The 17,615-nt window shown below is 36.6% G+C and overlaps 2 protein-coding genes and 1 pseudogene across 6 annotated transcripts; 2 read left to right on the plus strand and 1 right to left on the minus strand.

Annotated features, from left to right (window-relative positions):
- Positions 1–2,912: 2,912 nt before the first annotated feature.
- LOC9327562 lies at positions 2,913–4,881 on the plus strand. Its single transcript, XM_021010802.1, has 8 exons — positions 2,913–3,055; positions 3,301–3,342; positions 3,432–3,466; positions 3,584–3,682; positions 3,970–4,102; positions 4,213–4,295; positions 4,383–4,476; positions 4,577–4,881. Exons 1-8 carry the CDS (start codon positions 2,928–2,930, stop codon positions 4,671–4,673), a joined length of 711 nt encoding a protein of 236 aa, XP_020866461.1. The 5' UTR covers positions 2,913–2,927; the 3' UTR covers positions 4,674–4,881.
- A 1,684-nt stretch (positions 4,882–6,565) lies between these two features.
- On the plus strand, positions 6,566–7,724 carry LOC110225100 (annotated as a pseudogene).
- Positions 7,691–16,634, minus strand: LOC9327563 (E3 UFM1-protein ligase 1 homolog). Of its 5 annotated transcripts, XM_021013888.1 has the most exons (18): positions 16,544–16,634; positions 16,401–16,448; positions 16,181–16,248; positions 15,967–16,070; positions 15,760–15,853; positions 15,613–15,669; positions 15,269–15,520; positions 9,996–10,137; positions 9,754–9,908; positions 9,550–9,615; positions 9,392–9,460; positions 9,289–9,313; positions 8,836–8,882; positions 8,675–8,738; positions 8,508–8,569; positions 8,366–8,428; positions 8,073–8,165; positions 7,691–7,962 (listed from the first exon to the last, which is right to left on the minus strand). In XM_021013888.1, exons 4-14 carry the CDS (start codon positions 16,017–16,019, stop codon positions 8,715–8,717), a joined length of 984 nt encoding a protein of 327 aa, XP_020869547.1. In that variant the 5' UTR covers positions 16,020–16,070; positions 16,181–16,248; positions 16,401–16,448; positions 16,544–16,634; the 3' UTR covers positions 7,691–7,962; positions 8,073–8,165; positions 8,366–8,428; positions 8,508–8,569; positions 8,675–8,714. The 5 variants fall into 5 exon arrangements, with proteins under 5 accessions (XP_020869547.1, XP_020869545.1, XP_020869543.1 ...); XM_021013886.1 differs by having other exon boundaries at positions 8,508–8,554; positions 8,836–9,313; XM_021013884.1 differs by having other exon boundaries at positions 8,508–8,738; positions 8,836–9,313.
- Positions 16,635–17,615: the final 981 nt, after the last annotated feature.

The raw sequence follows: 17,615 nt of genomic DNA on the forward strand, positions 1-17,615 counted from the left end.
ACATTAATACACCAATATTTGGTAATGAGAATATGTGATTAGATGATAGATAGATATATGCATATTACATCTATACAATTTAGCTTTTTAATTGTTTAATTTCTGTTTTCTATAAAAAAATTCCAATTTAATCATTTTCCATTTTAATTAATAGAACTAGAATAGAATGATCAGAAACAAACTATGATCATAAGAAACCAAAATTAGGAAGAAATAAGACATTACGTATATTGGTTGCAGATTAATCTATTTTCTTGCAATTAATTGTTAGTTTTTTTTCTTTCCTGATTCTTCACTTTTTCTATTGGTGTTATCAAGTTGTGGTAACCTTTTTCAAAATAGCTAAAAATGCTATATAATAAAGTATTTGGTTTTTGTCAAGCCAGTTTTTAATTTCAAACATAAGACTAATATAGAAGCCAAAGATTGAACGTTAATTAGCATAACAACTTGATAATGAGAACTTTAAAATATGAGATTTTTGATGAAAAATATAGGCATCACTAATATGTATGCTATTTACCTTCTTTTTTTTCTTGTTCAATTTCCCAGTCCTATGCAAATTTACGTCAATCCTTACCATTGTCTAGAATTAGAAAGATAAAATAAATAGGATAATATCTTCATTTTGCAATGAACCATCTTTTATTGGCTTCCTTTATTAATTAGTCACCCACGAACATCACGACTTTTTGATATATTACCCTCCTAGCCTCCTTCTAACCTTGTTCATATATATTGTTGCTTGGGTTGGTTCAGCTTCTAGAAACACCGAACTCAATATCTTTGCAAGTTGGTCCTCCAAGCTTATGTCTATGAGATTTGGAAGGAAAAGAATTCTATATTTTACCTTCTTTTTCTAAGCAAATTAATAATCAGGTTTTAAGGTAGCTTTTGGTTTTCGATAACCCACGTATTAGAGATTTAAAGATAGTTGTGTGACTTAAAAGTTGTACGCGTAGTCAAGAGTCTCTTTTAATTGCTTTGTGGTTTCCTTAATTACTCAATACTAGTTATGGGATTCATTGTTGTTAGTATTTTGCCTACTTTTATGTATTCTTTGCGTTCGGACCACACTCATGCCTTAATTAAAAATTACTTTGACCAAGTGACTCAGTTACTCTTTTTCCTTTTGAGTTTGGATGAGTCACTTAGTCATTCGAAACTACTCATCCCATATAAATTTCTTGTGGGCGTACTCAGTCTTTTTTCTTTGTGGTTTTCTCTGTTTAAATCTCTAATAATTACGGGATATATAGCTGTTATAGTTTTGTCAAAATGTGTATACCAACTAAACTTAAACTATTTAGTAAAAAATTTCATATTTACATGCGTAGGTCGGTAGGTGCATGCCTTACTATATAGTATTAATAAAATAAATTATTTTATAGGGTTGTAAGATCCAACAGTAGTCTACGTGTAAAATTTCTATCAATATGAGATTCATAGAAATTGTAATTTTCAAAGTATGTATAGACGTATAGTTGTTTACTAATTAAACTGAAACTAAAAACAAATTGTATATTGGTTTTGAAGATCCAGCAGTAGTACACTGTAGATATCATAAGTTCAATGTCAATGAGACGTATGATTTCGATGATATCATAAGTTCAATTTCCTTTTTATCTATTTCATAGAATTAATTAGAAAGAAAACAATAAATTATTCCCTAGGTCACCTTGTTCAAAAACGCGGCCAAGGCGGCCGATTACGCGGCGGATAGTCGCTCGGCGGCAAGGGACCGCCGGGATTAGGCTAAAATCGGATCAAAAATCGGAAATCTTGAAAAACTTGATTTTTTTTGTTCTTTTAAAGGTTGAAAATGATAGATACTTGATGGATCTAACATATCTAGCAATAAACACTAAGAAAACAAAAAGAAATGATGAAAACTAAGGAAAAAATCAAGTAACAGCGGATTTAGGGTTGCAGATCTCTCATTTTCTAAAGGTAGAAGATGAGGGTATTTTGATAATTTAATACCAATTAAACGTAAAATGAACAAAATAGACATAAATGTCACTGGAACTACTCGAACTCCCCACCCGTATAAGAGGAACCGCCCTTAAAACCACTGGACCAACTTGCGTTTTTGATTTGATTTCCATACGAATCATATATATACAATATATAAGTAAAAAATATAGAAAACTAATCCCGATTAATCCCCGTTTAATCTCCGATTTTTCGGCTAGGTGCTAGGCCCAGCTCGAGCGCCCGACTAACGCCTAGCGATTTTTTGAACAAGGCCTAGGTGTAGTTGCACAAATTGATAATGAAACATCTGAATTAGGTTTCCCTCATTAATTAGTGACCGACCACCGACCAAAATATTTGACATTTTGATTTAGTGAAATAGAAAAAGAAATGACATTTTTTTTAATCTCTCACATCATGTTTTTGCTTTTTTGGGTGTATAAAATACACATTGCTGCTCACATATTTTCACCATCACTGGTTTTTCGAAACAGCTAGCTCTCAAAATACAGAACAAAAGATCTGCTGAGCATTATAAAAACTATTCAAGTTTTTCTCATCAAATTAAACATGGCGGCTTCTAGTATGTCTTGTTCCCTTCTTGATTTTTCATGTTATGTTAGTTTATTGATTCTTCTTCTTTTCTTGTTGTTATTGTGTGGTTAATTGAAATCTCCAACAAGTTATTTTCAACAAAGGCATTATTTTGTTGATTTTCATGTTTATGTTTTTTTTTAAAAAAAATCTCCAGGCAACTCTCGCTCTTTCTAATGGCTTTTTTTTTTTTTTTTGGTCCTAGAAATTTGTATCAAAACTTTTGTAAACCTCAAGTTCCTTTTGGTAATATAATTAAAATTTTATTAAAAGAAAATTGTTATGGTGCAAGTTGATTTTTACTGTGGTTTTTATTATGTTGTGGGCTATTATTCTCAAACAATTTTGTAAGGTTAATGACGTTGTCTTATGGTAAAATCTTCGCAGGCAGTACAAATGTACCTGCTCAACAAGGAGACCAAAGGGTCACTATAGTATGGCTGCATGATAAGGATGGTCATTTTTTTTTTTTTTTTTTAGGATGGTCATTTTCTTGAGTACGTAACGTTTATATCACATGACTTGTTTTATTTTATTACATATTATATCGTTCATTTCTTCTGAATCCAAGTTATGAAAGACTTTTTTCCGTCTCACAAAAATGGAATATTATTCTGTGCATGTTTTGTAAATTAACCATAGATAAACCATCTTTTTGCTTCTTAACTCTTATTTTTATTTGTATTGAAATTGTTTTATCTCATTCTATTTATTATTTTCTGTTTGCAGTTCAGTTAACTTTGTGAAAAGTTTAAAACTTAAAAATGTAAGAACATTCTATGCTGCTGAAATACACTATACTAGCTAGCCACTCATTTTGTTAACAACATGAATAATTATTTTACATACAGGTCATATATGTGGATATGTCCACCAGTCGTTTACAGAAATACATGTGAGATGAGTTAGCTTATTATACTCAGTTTTTCTTGTAAACATTATGTGATGTCATTAAAGTATATATTACTAGAAATGCGTCTAAACAGTTAATATGGTGGCTTTATTGAATCAGCATACGACTTCGGATCTAATATCAAACAAGATGATCGAGAGGCAATAGATTCCGCAGCTAAACTTGTTGCTGGCTTTTTGTTGGCTGAACCACTAAATGGTAAATTGCACCATATTATTCTTTGGCTTATTTAATTATTATTTTTGTTTTTAAAATGGAAAAGTTTTTGCACTCAGGTTTTTTAATATTGTTATAAACATTAAAATATATATATAATTATTTTACCCGAAATTTTTATTTTGTTTTTGTTTTCTCTAGAAAATCTTTAAAAATATAAAGTACTGTTAGGTTTTCTTTTTCTACACTACACATCTAACATGTTACGTAATATGCATCAGATCTCTAGCTAATTATATTAATCACTAAATTTTTGTATTTTGATGTAGTCGTAAAAGGAGTAGGAGGTTTTGGCATGGGTGCAGTAGTTGCTCTCCAGTTTGCAACAAATTGTGCTCTTGGACATTATCCTTTAAGTCCCCGAGTTGTTGTTGGAATTAATGGATGGCTGTCTATTGCCGGGTATCATCTTTTAGCACTCAATCATTTATCTCTATAAAGTTTTTAAACATAACTTAACGTTACGTTACATATCCCATTGACTGATGAAAGACAACCTTGCATGCAGGAGCATATATACAAAGCAGTATAGAATCTACAGTTGGGGCTGTAGCTCGTGCTGCGCAACAGAAAATCTTATTTTCACGTCCAACAGGTAATTTATGTATCTATTTTCCTCTTAAGATAATAATGATCACGTACGAGACAATATACTAACTCTTTGTGATTGTACGTGTCGCAGACGATCGTATACTTCCTTACACCAGTGAAAAAGAGGTTGTTGACTCCCTTAACGAGGCTGGCTTCGGAGAAGTCTACTTCTTACCACTCTCAAGGTATATAAACATCAATTATTTTACGAATTAGCTTTGCTCTATATACCATTTTTTGTTTGAACATATTTGTCTAAGTTTCTTGGGTTATGCCAATGTGTAGGCTTGAACCGATTGTTCCTGACACTCCTAGCGTAACGAGTCTCGTCAAGCTCTGGTTGACTCTGAATCTCCCAATCAGCGAATATTCTGCACAATAAAGACCGCGCGTTATCTAGTGATTTATTATCGTCGTTTGTGTTTTTCTTTGTTATGAGTAATTCAGTGTGACTCATGAATAAGTTAATTATCTGATATTTAGACTTTATGGCAATTTGTTTTTCCTTCTTGTTTCGTCACCTTTTCAGTTGGTACTATCAAGTTGTGGTAACTTTTTATTTATAAATAAATAAATCTTACTTACTATAATTAAGAAGCCAAATATTAACGTAAATTAATATTTGGTATAATGAGAATATGTGATTAAGACGATAATATATGCATATTATACGTTGTATAATCTAGCTTTATTAGTTCCTTTTTTTTATTTGATAAAATAAATTATTAATTTCCTATTTCTCTATACAAATTTTTAATTCAATAATTTACCATGTTAATTAATAGAACTAGAACTAGATTAAGAATGAGAAAGGAATTATCAAAAGAAAAGTAGAATTAGGAAGAAATAAGACATTGGGTATATGGTTGCAGATTAATCTATTGTTTGTAATTAAACATTTCTTATTGTTTTTCCTCTTGATTTTCACTTTTTCTGTTGGTCTTATCAACTTGTGGTAACCAGCTTTTTCAAAATAGCAAAAAAGGAGTATTTCGTTTTTGTCAAGCCACTTATTTCAAACGTGAGAGAGTAATATTGCAGGAAGCAAAAGATGGAACGTAAATTAGTACACCAATTTGGTAATGAGAATATATATGTGATTTTGTACGTATACTATTTAGCATTATTCTTCTTGTTCGATTCCCTTGTCATATGCAAAGTTAAGTTACGTTAATCAGTTTACCATTTAACAGAATAAAAGATAAAAAGAAATACAACACTAATATTAGCAGATATTGATAATTCGTTCTTGCAAATGAACTTCATATTGGTTTCCTTCGTTAATTAGTGACCAACCAAACATTTGACATTTTGACTGAGAGAGAGCGAGAGTGAACGTGTGTATACTCCTTGCAAATTTAAAATTTCTACCTCACATTCAGGTCCGGTAAGGCAAACCACCGAAGCCACCGATTAGGGTCTCAAAATTTGAGGGCCTTTTTACCTAAAAATTTGTTAAGTTTTCTTATATACAATAATTTTTGTAGAGCCTTTTAAAAATATTTTGGGCTTTTAGAGACAACTACAACATTCTTTTAATGGTAAAAATCTAATTTAAAATAAAAAAAATTTTATGGGCTTTAATTTTGTTTAGGGCACCCAAATTTACCGGGCCGGCACTGCTCACATTACCTTCTTAGTGTATATAAATCTCAAATATTCATTTCTTAATCTTTCTCAAATATTACGCTCTTCTAAGCAATTAAAAATATTTTTTCTTTTCATGGTCACAACTCTCACAACAATACTTGACTTTTGAAGTAAATTCATTGTTGGCTAGTAGACGAATATTATCATTTGTATACAATATGCTTACAATTTGTGAATTATAAAATGGGCTCAATATGGGATCTGATTTTCATTTAAAGCCCAACACAATTAATGAGACCACCGCCTTTAGATTTCATAACGTTCACTTGTAGCGATCTTTTGCTTTTCAAAATGTTCTCTCGTAACTGCAAATTTCTTCTTTGCATCGACACCTAAAATTTTCTTCCTTTTTTTTGAACAACACCAAATTTCTTCCAAGGCCATCAAATATCAACGCCAGGTTTTGTTTGTTTATTTTGTTCTTTTGAATTACTTAAAAGTCTTTTTTCCTTGTCGAATTTGTGTTTATTGTTTACCAAAATCTCGCTTTTGGATTAGAGTGTTGCTTCGATTTTTGAGTTTCAAAGATTTATGATTTGAATTTTTTTTTATCAAGAAAATCCAAAAGCTCTCCTTTTTTTGCCATTGCGTAATACATCTTAGGGTTTCTAATTATAATATAAGCTCTATAAATATGATTTCACTAACAAATGAAATCTCACATCACTATTTTACCTTTTATCACGATAAAGAAATCCTTCCAAAAATCAATGGCTCATTGGCTCCTTTATTTGTCATTCTCTTCCGTCTCTTTGCTTCTCACTTAACCTATGAAAGCAAACAAAGACTTTCTTGAGTAAGTAACTCAAGTCTCTATATTTAACTTCATGATTGTTAGATTCTGCACTTACTTATGTTTTTTTTTTTTTTTCTTAGAATAACCCAAAACTATTTGGCCTTAAACGGTTGTACTTGACAAATATGTATCACTCAGTCAGCGCCGAAACTTCTTGAAATCACCTGAGAAGTCGGGTAACGACGCTTGAAACCGAAAGTGATAAAGAAGAGTCGCATGATTTTTCAAGAAACTTGCAGAACCTTCTCTCTCTTATCCTCTTCCCTACCCCTACTCTCTCCCTATATATACGTGATCGCACCAAAGCTTCAGAATCAGTAAAGAGCATAAGACTTCAAAGCAAAACAAAACAAAACAAAACAGAGCAAACGCAAAGAATATCGTAATCATAGAAACCATGTCTCTAATCTCAAGCTTTTTCGGAGGCAGAAGAACAAACGTGTTCGACCCATTCTCGCTTGACGTTTGGGATCCGTTCGACCTTCAGAGCGGGCAAACGCACCCGCCAAGGACGTCGCAGCGTTCACAAACGCCCTGGGGCGCACGTGTTCAAGGCTGACTTGCCTGGACTTAAGAAAGAAGAAGTGAAGGTGGAGGTTGAAGATGGTAACATACTTCAGATAAGCGCAGAAAGGAGCAGTGAGAATGAAGAGAAGAGTGACAAGTGCCACCGTGTGGAGAGGTCGAGCGGGAAGTTCATGAGGAGGTTTAGGTTACCGGAGAACGCCAAGATGGAGGAAGTGAAGGCGAGTATGGAGAATGGTGTGTTGTCGGTTTTGGTTCCGAAAGTGCCAGAGAGGAAGCCTGAGGTGAAGTCTATTGACATTTCCGGCTAAAAGGGAGTGTTGGAAGTTGGGAAGTTGGAGAGAAAAATGTGTGATGCTGTGAAATAAATGTGGTGTGCGTGTGTGTTCTTTTTTCTCTTCTCTTTCCCCTTTAATCTTGGATCTAGCTGTATCAAAATCTTAATAAAAGAGTTTTAAAATATAGTATCTGCCCACTGATAATCATCCAAATAAAGTCGTAACTGGATTCAACATCCTACTGTCTAAGTTTTAGTGTAGCATATCAGCGGAACACTTGAGGAAACTGTAAGATCAAAAACTTTTTGGGATCAGGATTGTTGTGGCTGTGAGTCGCCCAAGACAAGGCTTCTAAGAACTGGCATTTGGCTCTCGAGGAGTTCCCGTTTGGTCAGGATTCTGTCAGAGGAGCAGTCATGTTCCTGTACATGTGAATGGAACATCTTAAGAGATCATCCACTATAGAGATTAATTTAATTCGTTGCATCTCGAGTGAATATATGTTGTCTACAAAAAGGAGAAGGATGTAAACCTCTCCGGTTGAAGCCGACATTAGAGCAAGAAGAGTTACAGTTGCTGTCTGGTAATCGGTCAAAGTTTTGTACGCAGATTCATCGAGTTTATCCTACAAGGTTGAAATAGACATAAGACTAACATCTAATACAAAGTAAACAGACGCTAATTAAGTTAGGGGGCGACAAAAACAGGAATGTGTCCTGCTTGCACCCCATACTAGATGTTCATTTCATGAATATAAGTTGGTTGATCGAGAGAGAAGATAGATTACATTTTCAACTAGTGACTGTCTATCCAACGTAGTAATACCTTCAAGTGTGAAATAGCTGCAGCAATAGCTCTGCCTGGGGCTTGTAAAGCTTTATTGTGAGCCTGTCAACAATTTTCCCCCGTTAATTGAGTTCTGAATATTGAGCATACAGTACAGTTACACTCACATGGATTTATATACCTTGATATAAAGGAGGGAGACAACTTTAGCGAGAAGTGCAACAGGGTCTGATTCGGTAGAAACTTGAGATGTCAAATCCCAAGTACAAAGAACATCCCCAAGCGATGAAAAGCAGTGATCCAGAATCATACACTAACATATTGAAACAGCGATAGGGTGGTACATACCTTACCGTATGCATGTAGGAGCGTCCTTTCCAGTTCCTTGTCAAGCTTTTTCAAGACCAATCCACTGCACAATTTAAGTTAACATTTAGTCGAAAGCCCGTAGAAAGCAAAACCAATTTGCTTAAGAGAGATCGGATCTTGATAAATAATAATTATCGTACCTTTCCTCTGCCAAGTCTCTGAAGGTGGTCATGAAAGCGTCTACGCGCTGAAATACAGATAATTCCATCAATGAGTTTAGTTTGCATTCACGGGAAAGAGTGATTAACTAGGTGGCAGAAAATACGTGAAACAGACATTTTAATGTACTGGTCAGGCCTAAATAATAGTAACAACTCCCCTCTGATCCTATAGGTATTAAAAATTTTCACATCGTTACGATCACCAACTCCCATTAAATTTCTAATAGAACAAGCAACTTTTAGACAGTACATAATCAACATGGTAAGCCCAAGGGAAAAGGAAAAAAGAGCGACGAACATCAGCTGGCATTGTTCAAGTGCAACAATAAAGTATCACGTTAGAGTAGTGATCAAATTTGCATATGAGGGCTGTTCTTTCAGAAGAGTCAAGCAAAACTGTATCTTGAGTTTTGGAGTCTCCAACTTCAGTACCATTCTTCAATTTGTTGAGGATGTCCTGTTTTGAAAATCGAAGCTTGATCAGTGAAATCAGTAAGTAGATGACCTTAGAAACTCCACTTTATTTTCGACTTACCAAGTCATGAAGAAGTGTATCAGCAATTGTGGCTGTTGTTGTTCTCAGAAGATGCCTATGTAAAACAACCTAGGCGCCAGAAGAAAACAAATTGTTACACTATCTTCTTTAACTTTAAGTAGCAAGTGCGGCTTACAAAATGAACTGAAAGTACTTACTGAGGTCGATTGGTCATCTTCAAATAGCTCAAGTGCTTTTTCGTAAAGTTGCATATTTAGGAAAGACTGCCAAAAGGAAAATTGATAAAAAAAAAAAAAAAGGTCATAAGATAATATCATGCTGGCTGATAATGCTGAATAACATCTCCAAGATATCGGTCGCCACACAAAAGTAAAGCTATAGTTGAAGCAGCTGGGTCCAACCTCATCAAGCTTTTTCTGAAGATTTTCCATCAAGCGTTTCATTCTATCTGCATTTTCTGTGAAGATTTTCTTTCTTCTCTCCTTTAGTGAATTAATGAGCATCGGTCTCATAAGATCAGCCAAATGCTTAAGAATTGAATCTGGGTTCTCCATACCTGCCAGAAGCAACATAGTTTCTGTCACATTGACGATCGCTACATAATTTTTTATGCACACGTAAAGAAAGACTTTCTCAGAGTTACCTTCATCTTCAAACTCAGGCACAAAGTCGACGATCTTTTTCATCACCCACTCGTCTGGCGGGATAAAGTTATTACCTTCTTGCGCCTTAACGGACTCTTTCTTGCCTCCTGCTTTCGAATCCAACTTCTGCGACGACGACGATATTGAAGTTAAACTTGATTTTGGTTTAAGCTTAATTATGGGTTTATAATTCAATATTCTATATTGGATAAAACCCAAAGTTAAGCCTAAGTTCTAGATTTCTCTAGAGCATCATAGAAAAATCATCACCTCCTTAAATGTTCTAGAGAATTCTATTAGATAGATATTTAGAAAATTATGTAGAATAATCTAGAAGTTTGTAAGATAAAATCTAGATATTTTAGTAGAGTTATAGAGATGATGGTAGAATAATCTAGAGACTTTGTAAGCTAACCTTGGAGGCTATAAATACCTCCTCACCCCCCTCATTTGTAACGAAGTTGAACAAGTGAATAAAAAGAAAGTTCAAATAAAAGAACACTCTTTAAAAGTTCTCTAAGTCTCTCCAAAAGTCTTTCAAGTAGTCTCTAATTGTTCTTCCAAATTTTCTATCATACTTAGAGGGTTTCTTATCTTGATTATATCGAGTTTCTCGGGTATTACGGTCTTGGGCTAGTGCTAAGCACTATCGAGTTTGGTTTCTTTACATGGTATCAGAGCCATTCTAATCTTGTGCTCTTCAAGATCGGGATTATAGGATAACTCGGATCTACTCTAAGTATGGAATCTATGGGTCGTGTTGTTGGATTGGGAATGGAGATCTTAAACCAATCTAACTACCGGTTATGGAAGTCATGTATGGAGTCATACTTGGTTAGTGAGGACTTATGGGATGTCGTCGGCGGAAGTAATACTTCACCACCTACCGGAGATGCTGCAACCGCGGAAGCGACAAAGGAGTGGACACGTAAAAATGCCAAGGCGGAGTTTGCTTTAAAGAGGTCAATATCCTCAGGAGTATTTGAGCATGTCTCAAGGTGCACATCCGCTAGTTCAATTTGGCAAGCGTTAGATCGACTGTTCAACAAGAAGAATGAAGCTCGTCTACAATTGTTAGAAAACGAGTTGGCAAATGCGAAGCAGGGGGAGTCTTCAATCTCGGAGTTTTTCATCAAGGTAAAGAACCTTTGCTCTGAGATAAATAGTCTTAATCCGGAGGAATCAATCTCGGATGCTCGGTTGAAGCGGTTTATTATTCGAGGTCTACGACCCGAGTATACACCGTTTGTGACTTCGGTTCAAGGATGGGCTACACAACCTTCCTTGGAAGAGTTTGAAAATTTGCTCGCTTCGCAAGAATCACTAGCAGTACAAATGGCGGGAGTCAAAATTCATGATGACTCGGGGAGCGCCTTTGTAGCTAGGAGGCAACACAACTTCAAAGCCAAATCTAATGACGGTGGTCCAAGAAATAATGATGGACATGAAGGATCTTCTAAGGGAGATAAGAAAAAATTCAAGTGCTATCGGTGTGGAAAACTTGGGCATTTTAAAAAGGATTGCCGAGTCAAGCTGAAGGAAACAAACATGGCGGAATCAAAAGGTCATAATGAAGACGAAGAATGGGGAAAATGTTTTACGGTGGAGGCTGCATCTTCAAGTACATCTACACCTAAGAAAGTGGAAAATAATTGGATCGTAGATTCTGGTTGTAGCCATCATATCACTGGAGACGAGAAATTATTTTCTAGTCTTCAACGCCATGAAGGAAAAGAAGCAATCATTACCGCGGATAATTCAATCCATCACGTTGAGAAGGAAGGAACGGTGGTCATCAAAGGAGATGATGGAAGCCCAATCACTCTTAAGAACGTTTACCATGTTCCTGGAGTAAAAAAGAATCTTCTCTCCGTGGTAAATGCGGTGGACTCAGGTAACTATGTCTTATTTGGCCCAAGAGATGTTAAATTCTTAAAGAATATTCAAGAGTTAAAGGCGGATGTGGTTCACACTAGAGCACGAGTTAAAGATCTGTACGTTTTATCGGCGTCAAACTCTTATGTGGAGAAGATGAGTACCAACGATAATGCTTTTATATGGCATGCTAGGCTTGGTCATATAAATATGACTAAGCTCAAGGTTATGGTAAATAAAGACTTGGTTAACGGGCTCCCAAAGTTGAAGATCCAAGATGAAGGCACACTTTGTGAAGGATGTCAATATGGAAAGTCTCATAGACTTCCATTTGACTATTCCACTTCAAGGTGCAGTGTTCCGTTGGAAAGGGTCCATAGTGACTTGATGGGTCCGACAAGAACACCCTCATATTCCGGGTATCGCTACATGTTGTTGTTCGTTGATGACTTCTCACGGTACACTTGGGTATACTTTGTGAAGGAAAAATCTGAAGTATTCTCCAAGTTTCTAGAATTCAAGGTTACCGTGGAAAGGGAGTTAGGTCAGAAGATCAAGACCTTAAGGACGGATAATGGAGGGGAGTTCATGTCTAAGGAGTTTCTCTCTTTTTGTAGAGATAATGGTATCAAGAGAGAATTTACATGTCCGCATACACCTCAACAAAATGGAGTAGCAGAGAGGAAGATCAGACATCTAAGTGAGACGTGTAGAAGTTGGCTCCATGGCAAAGATTTGCCTAAGGAGTTATGGGCGGAGGGAATGAGATGTGCAGCCTATGTCATCAACCGGATGCCACTTAGTCCAAACAATATGAAGTCTCCTTATGAGATGGTTCATGGGAAGAAGCCAACGGTGAAACATCTCAGAATATTTGGATCAGTCTGCAACGTCCATGTGTTTGATTCACAAAGAACTAAGTTGGAGGCAAAGGCGAAGAAATGCATATTTGTCGGCTATGATGAACAAAGGAAGGGTTGGAGGTGTATGGATCCTGAGACACACAAGTATGTTGTGTCTCGTGATGTTGTCTTTGATGAAGTTTCTTCATACTACGGGCCACCTCAAGTCTTGGTTGAAAAAGATGGTGCGAGTTCCTCCAAGATCGATGAATCAACTCTCCAAGTACCATGTGAGAGTGGAAGTCCTGGAAATAAAATTCAAGGTCAAAGGGGGAGCACTAACCAAGAAGAAGAGGAACAAGATCATGGTTCGATGGTCAATCAACGGCCGAAAAGAAACATTGTCAAGCCTGCAAGATATAGAGATGAAGAATTCATCACTACTTATTCATGCTTCTTCGCAGCTCCGTTAGATGATGATGAGCCATCTTCTTATGATGAAGCTAAAGGAGTCCAAGAATGGGAAGCTGCAATGAAGGAGGAGATGAGTGCTCTCAAGAAAAATGAAACTTGGGATCTGGTTCCAAAACCCAAGGATGTTGAGCCCGTTTCTTGCAAATGGGTGTATCGAATTAAGCGAAAAGCAGATGGGAGCTTGATAGATTTAAAGCAAGGTTGGTTGCTCGGGGATTCTCTCAAAAGTATGGAGAAGATTATGATGAGACATTCAGTCCAGTGGCGAAGATGACTACGGTACGCTCACTTTTATCCTTAGCAGCATGTTTTGGTTGGAAGTTATGGCAACTTGATGTGAAGAATGCCTTTCTATATGGTGAGCTTGATAAAAGTATCTTCATGGAGCAACCACCTGGTTTCGAATCACGAGAGCATCTTGATCATGTGTGCAAGCTGAAAAAGGCCTTGTACGGATTAAAACAAGCTCCACGAGCTTGGTATGGAAAGGTTGCTCAGTTCCTTCAATTTTGCGGCTATGAGGCATCAAATTCTGACCCGAGTCTATTCTTCAAGAAGAAAGGAGGAGTCCACGTAGTAGTTCTTCTTTACGTGGATGATATGATAATTACTGGGAATGATGATGCAGAAATTGCTCGCTTACAAGAAGATATGTCGATAAGGTTCGAGATGAAGAAGTTGGGTGAGCTGAATAACTTTCTTGGCCTAAAGGTTGAAAGAGTAAAGGATGGAATATTCGTTGGTCAACAAGGTTATGAAAGAAGGATTGTTGAGAAGTTCGGGGTGCACGAAGGAAAGACGCGCACTACTCCGATGGATGTGAACATCAAGCTCAAACGTGATGAAGGTTCATTGTTACCTGATCCTCGACCTTATCGTGCTCTTGTGGGAAGTCTTCTATACTTAACCATTACAAGACCTGATATTGCCTTCGCAGTAGGTCTTGTAAGTCGGTTTATGCAAGCACCAAGGAAACCACACTTAGAAGCGGCAAAGAAGATCTTGAAGTATGTCAAGACAACTCTTGACATGGGCTTGGTGTACAAGTACAATGCAAAGATTTCTCTTCATGGTTTTACAGATGCTGACTTTGGTGGAGATCTAGATGACCGAAAATCAACTTCGGGCTATGTGTTCTTATGTGGAGACACAAGCATTTCGTGGTGTAGCAAGAAACAACCAACGGTATCGCTATCTACCACTGAAGCGGAGTATAAAGCTTCCACACTCGCTGCTCAAGAGTGTATATGGCTTCGAAGACTCTTTGAAGATTTGTTCGAGCCCATAAATAAACCGGTGGCTATCTACGGAGATAATCAAAGTGCTATCAAGTTAGCTAACAATCCGGTGTTTCATGCAAGGACAAAACATATTGAGTTAGAACATCACTTCATAAGGGAGAAGGTTCTTGATGGAACAATTGAAGCCTTGGAAGTTCGAAGTGAGGACAACGTTGCAGACATCTTCACCAAGTCATTACCAAAAGGCCAATTCGAGTTACTTCGCTTGAAGCTCGGGATGGTTGACAAAATCAAGTTTAAGGGGGAGTATTGAAGTTAAACTTGATTTTGGTTTAAGCTTAATTAAGGGTTTATAATTCAATATTCTATATTGGATAAAACCCAAAGTTAAGCCTAAGTTCTAGATTTCTCTAGAGCATCATAGAAAAATCATCACCTCCTTAAATGTTCTAGAGAATTCTATTAGATAGATATTTAGAAAATTATGTAGAATAATCTAGAAGTTTGTAAGATAAAATCTAGATATTTTAGTAGAGTTATAGAGATGATGGTAGAATAATCTAGAGACTTTGTAAGCTAACCTTGGAGGCTATAAATACCTCCTCACCCCCCTCATTTGTAACGAAGTTGAACAAGTGAATAAAAAGAAAGTTCAAATAAAAGAACACTCTTTAAAAGTTCTCTAAGTCTCTCCAAAAGTCTTTCAAGTAGTCTCTAATTGTTCTTCCAAATTTTCTATCATACTTAGAGGGTTTCTTATCTTGATTATATCGAGTTTCTCGGGTATTACGGTCTTGGGCTAGTGCTAAGCACTATCGAGTTTGGTTTCTTTACAGACGAGCCCCTGCCTTTCTTCTGGTTTCTCTTAGATTTAGGACGGGCGTCCTCTTCATCATCTGAAACCGTCTCATTGGTTGCTGTCTTCATGCTGACAGACTTGCCTTTCTTCTTCTTTGATCCTTTATCCGTATTAGTACTGGCAGGTATGCTTTCTACCGATTCTGAAGATTTGCTTGAATGATCTATCAAACTAGCATTAGAAGCTTGGATGCTAAAAGCTTCTGCCTCTTTCTCAATTTGATCATATATTCCCTAAACATTAGTAAGTCAAACTAAGGCATAGTTCAGATAGAGAAAACCAAAATGGAAAAGACAAACAGCTAATGATAGCCTTCATTTAATACCTTTATGAACCCATTGCTTAGGACATAGGACTCGCCCAGGATAAGTGCTTTCTCAGCCTGAAAAAAAATAAAAATATAAAAAATTGGAAATCAGCAAACAATTGCAAAAGAGCATTGACTAGTTATCAAATTTGATCAAAATCCCACCTTGAGAGCTGATTGGACGGAGGGACAAAGAAGCAACATCTTGTTTGCATCCTGTGACGTGAATGATGCAGGCAATACAGAGAGGGAATCGATCCTGAACCGAGTATCAAGGGTTTCAGTAACAATGTGATATAGACCCCATGATATAAAAGCAAAAAAAAAGACACCATAGACAGAGGGGACAAGAGTACAAGGAATAAGCCTCACCAGCTGTTTTGTTCAATAGCATCCTCGGTGGTAGAATCCAGCATCTCAATCATCGAGGAATGAATAAATACAGCAGCTAAAGGTTTACCATCTGGGTATCTAGACTATACACGTCAGATAACACAAAATCTAATGAGAAACATTGAAACCATTCCATAACTTATATTTTCACAAACTACATAAAATTACCCCAAATTAATATATGATCTGATACCTGTAAGAACTGAACGGCTTGAGAGAAATTCCAAGCTTCTGCATGGTCTCATAGGGAATATAAGAATTCTGCATGAAAAGGAACAAAATAAAACATAAATCCATTTCATCAAGGGAGAATAATATACAGAATATGCTTGAAGTGCAGTCAGGTCAAGGTTCAAATTTAATTATTTTCCGCAGCAAACTAACAAAAAAGGGACTCATACAAAAGGACAAACCTGTGAGAAGAAAGAGTCTACGCATTCCTTTTGAGCAACTGCAAAAACCTGTCCCCAAAATTAAACAGCAAAGTTGGTAACCGAACATGGGAAAGAGAAAGCAATGCATCAGACGCCATAAAGACTAGAATTCTACGACATACACTAGGAGTCCAATGTGTACCAGCACGTAATGATCCAAGCATCTCCTCTTCCTTCAACAGTCGATCAAATATAGAGTGGAAAAACGAATTCTCAACAGGGACTCCACTAGCTCCATTCATTTCTTGAACCAACTGATGCAACGGCGTCCACAACGAAAGACAAATTGGAAGGAACAAAGATACCCCTGGAAGCACCTCGAACCATAGCCGTAACACGCGCTACATAAGCAGGTGTATATAACTGTCCACCTTCTAGCCTTGCTTTCACCTAATAAACATTGAAAGATACAAAAGTATAGTAATAATATTAAAGCTCTCTCGTTCACTCAAACAGAATCTGACAGAGCTTAGAGGAGAAGCAACCATTACCAAAGTTCCAAGCCGAGGCTCTAAAACCGACTGCAGCAACTCTGATCCCAACCTGTAACTGACCAGCAAGCTCAGCCACAGAGATATGGCTGCATTCTTGAAGCCTCTCATTGATCTCTTCTGCAATTGAATCCGAATACCTTTGTGATATAATCTCTCCTTGAACAAGCATTAGCTCTGGATCACTCAACACAACATCCTGCGCACATGATATAAAATCAACACCAATCGTATCCGCAAGATCAATAACAGAGACACGTCCTAATTTACTAATCTCACTAGCGATTTCTTTCTTCAATTGCTCCTGCGAAACAAATCAATAAAGACGATATATAAAGCAAATTTGCGGATGGTTCGTATTTTCACTACATTTGGAATCTTTTGTATACCTGAGTGATGTATTCTTTTCCAGTGACGGTGTGAAGGAGATCCAAGTTGGATGACGCCGAGCTCTTGTAGCTTCTGAACCAATTCGACGACATTTCCATCTGATAATCTGACGTGCTGAGCGAACTCGAACTGTTCACCTGCTGAGCGAACTCGAACTGTCTTTGCAATTCCAACAATTCTTCATCCATCCTTTTCGTCCCGGAAATTTTTAGATCAAAGTGATATCGGAGAATCGATGCAAAGGATTTTTCCGTCAGTTACTCAGCAAGATTTGATGATTTTGTTCAATTGTTCAAACACACGGATGTAGTCA

This window comes from Arabidopsis lyrata (assembly GCF_000004255.2).
Source record: "Arabidopsis lyrata subsp. lyrata unplaced genomic scaffold ARALYscaffold_1, whole genome shotgun sequence".
NCBI classification, from domain to species: domain Eukaryota; kingdom Viridiplantae; phylum Streptophyta; class Magnoliopsida; order Brassicales; family Brassicaceae; genus Arabidopsis; species Arabidopsis lyrata.

Excerpts from the sequence above, each read along its gene's own strand:
- LOC9327563 (XM_021013886.1), bottom strand. The coding sequence starts at position 16,019 with ATGATTGAGATGCTGGATTCTACCACCGAGGATGCTATTGAACAAAAC. Across the intron at positions 9,909-9,995 it reads GCCTGAGTTTGAAGATGAAG|GTATGGAGAACCCAGATTCA; the intron begins GTAACTCTGAGA and ends TGCTTCTGGCAG. Across the intron at positions 9,616-9,753 it reads TTCAGAAAAAGCTTGATGAG|TCTTTCCTAAATATGCAACT; the intron begins GTTGGACCCAGC and ends TCCTTTTGGCAG.
- LOC9327562 (XM_021010802.1), top strand. The coding sequence starts at position 2,928 with ATGACGTTGTCTTATGGTAAAATCTTCGCAGGCAGTACAAATGTACCT. Across the intron at positions 3,056-3,300 it reads TTTTTTTTTTTTTTAGGATG|TTCAGTTAACTTTGTGAAAA; the intron begins GTCATTTTCTTG and ends TTCTGTTTGCAG. Across the intron at positions 3,343-3,431 it reads TTAAAACTTAAAAATGTAAG|GTGGATATGTCCACCAGTCG; the intron begins AACATTCTATGC and ends CAGGTCATATAT.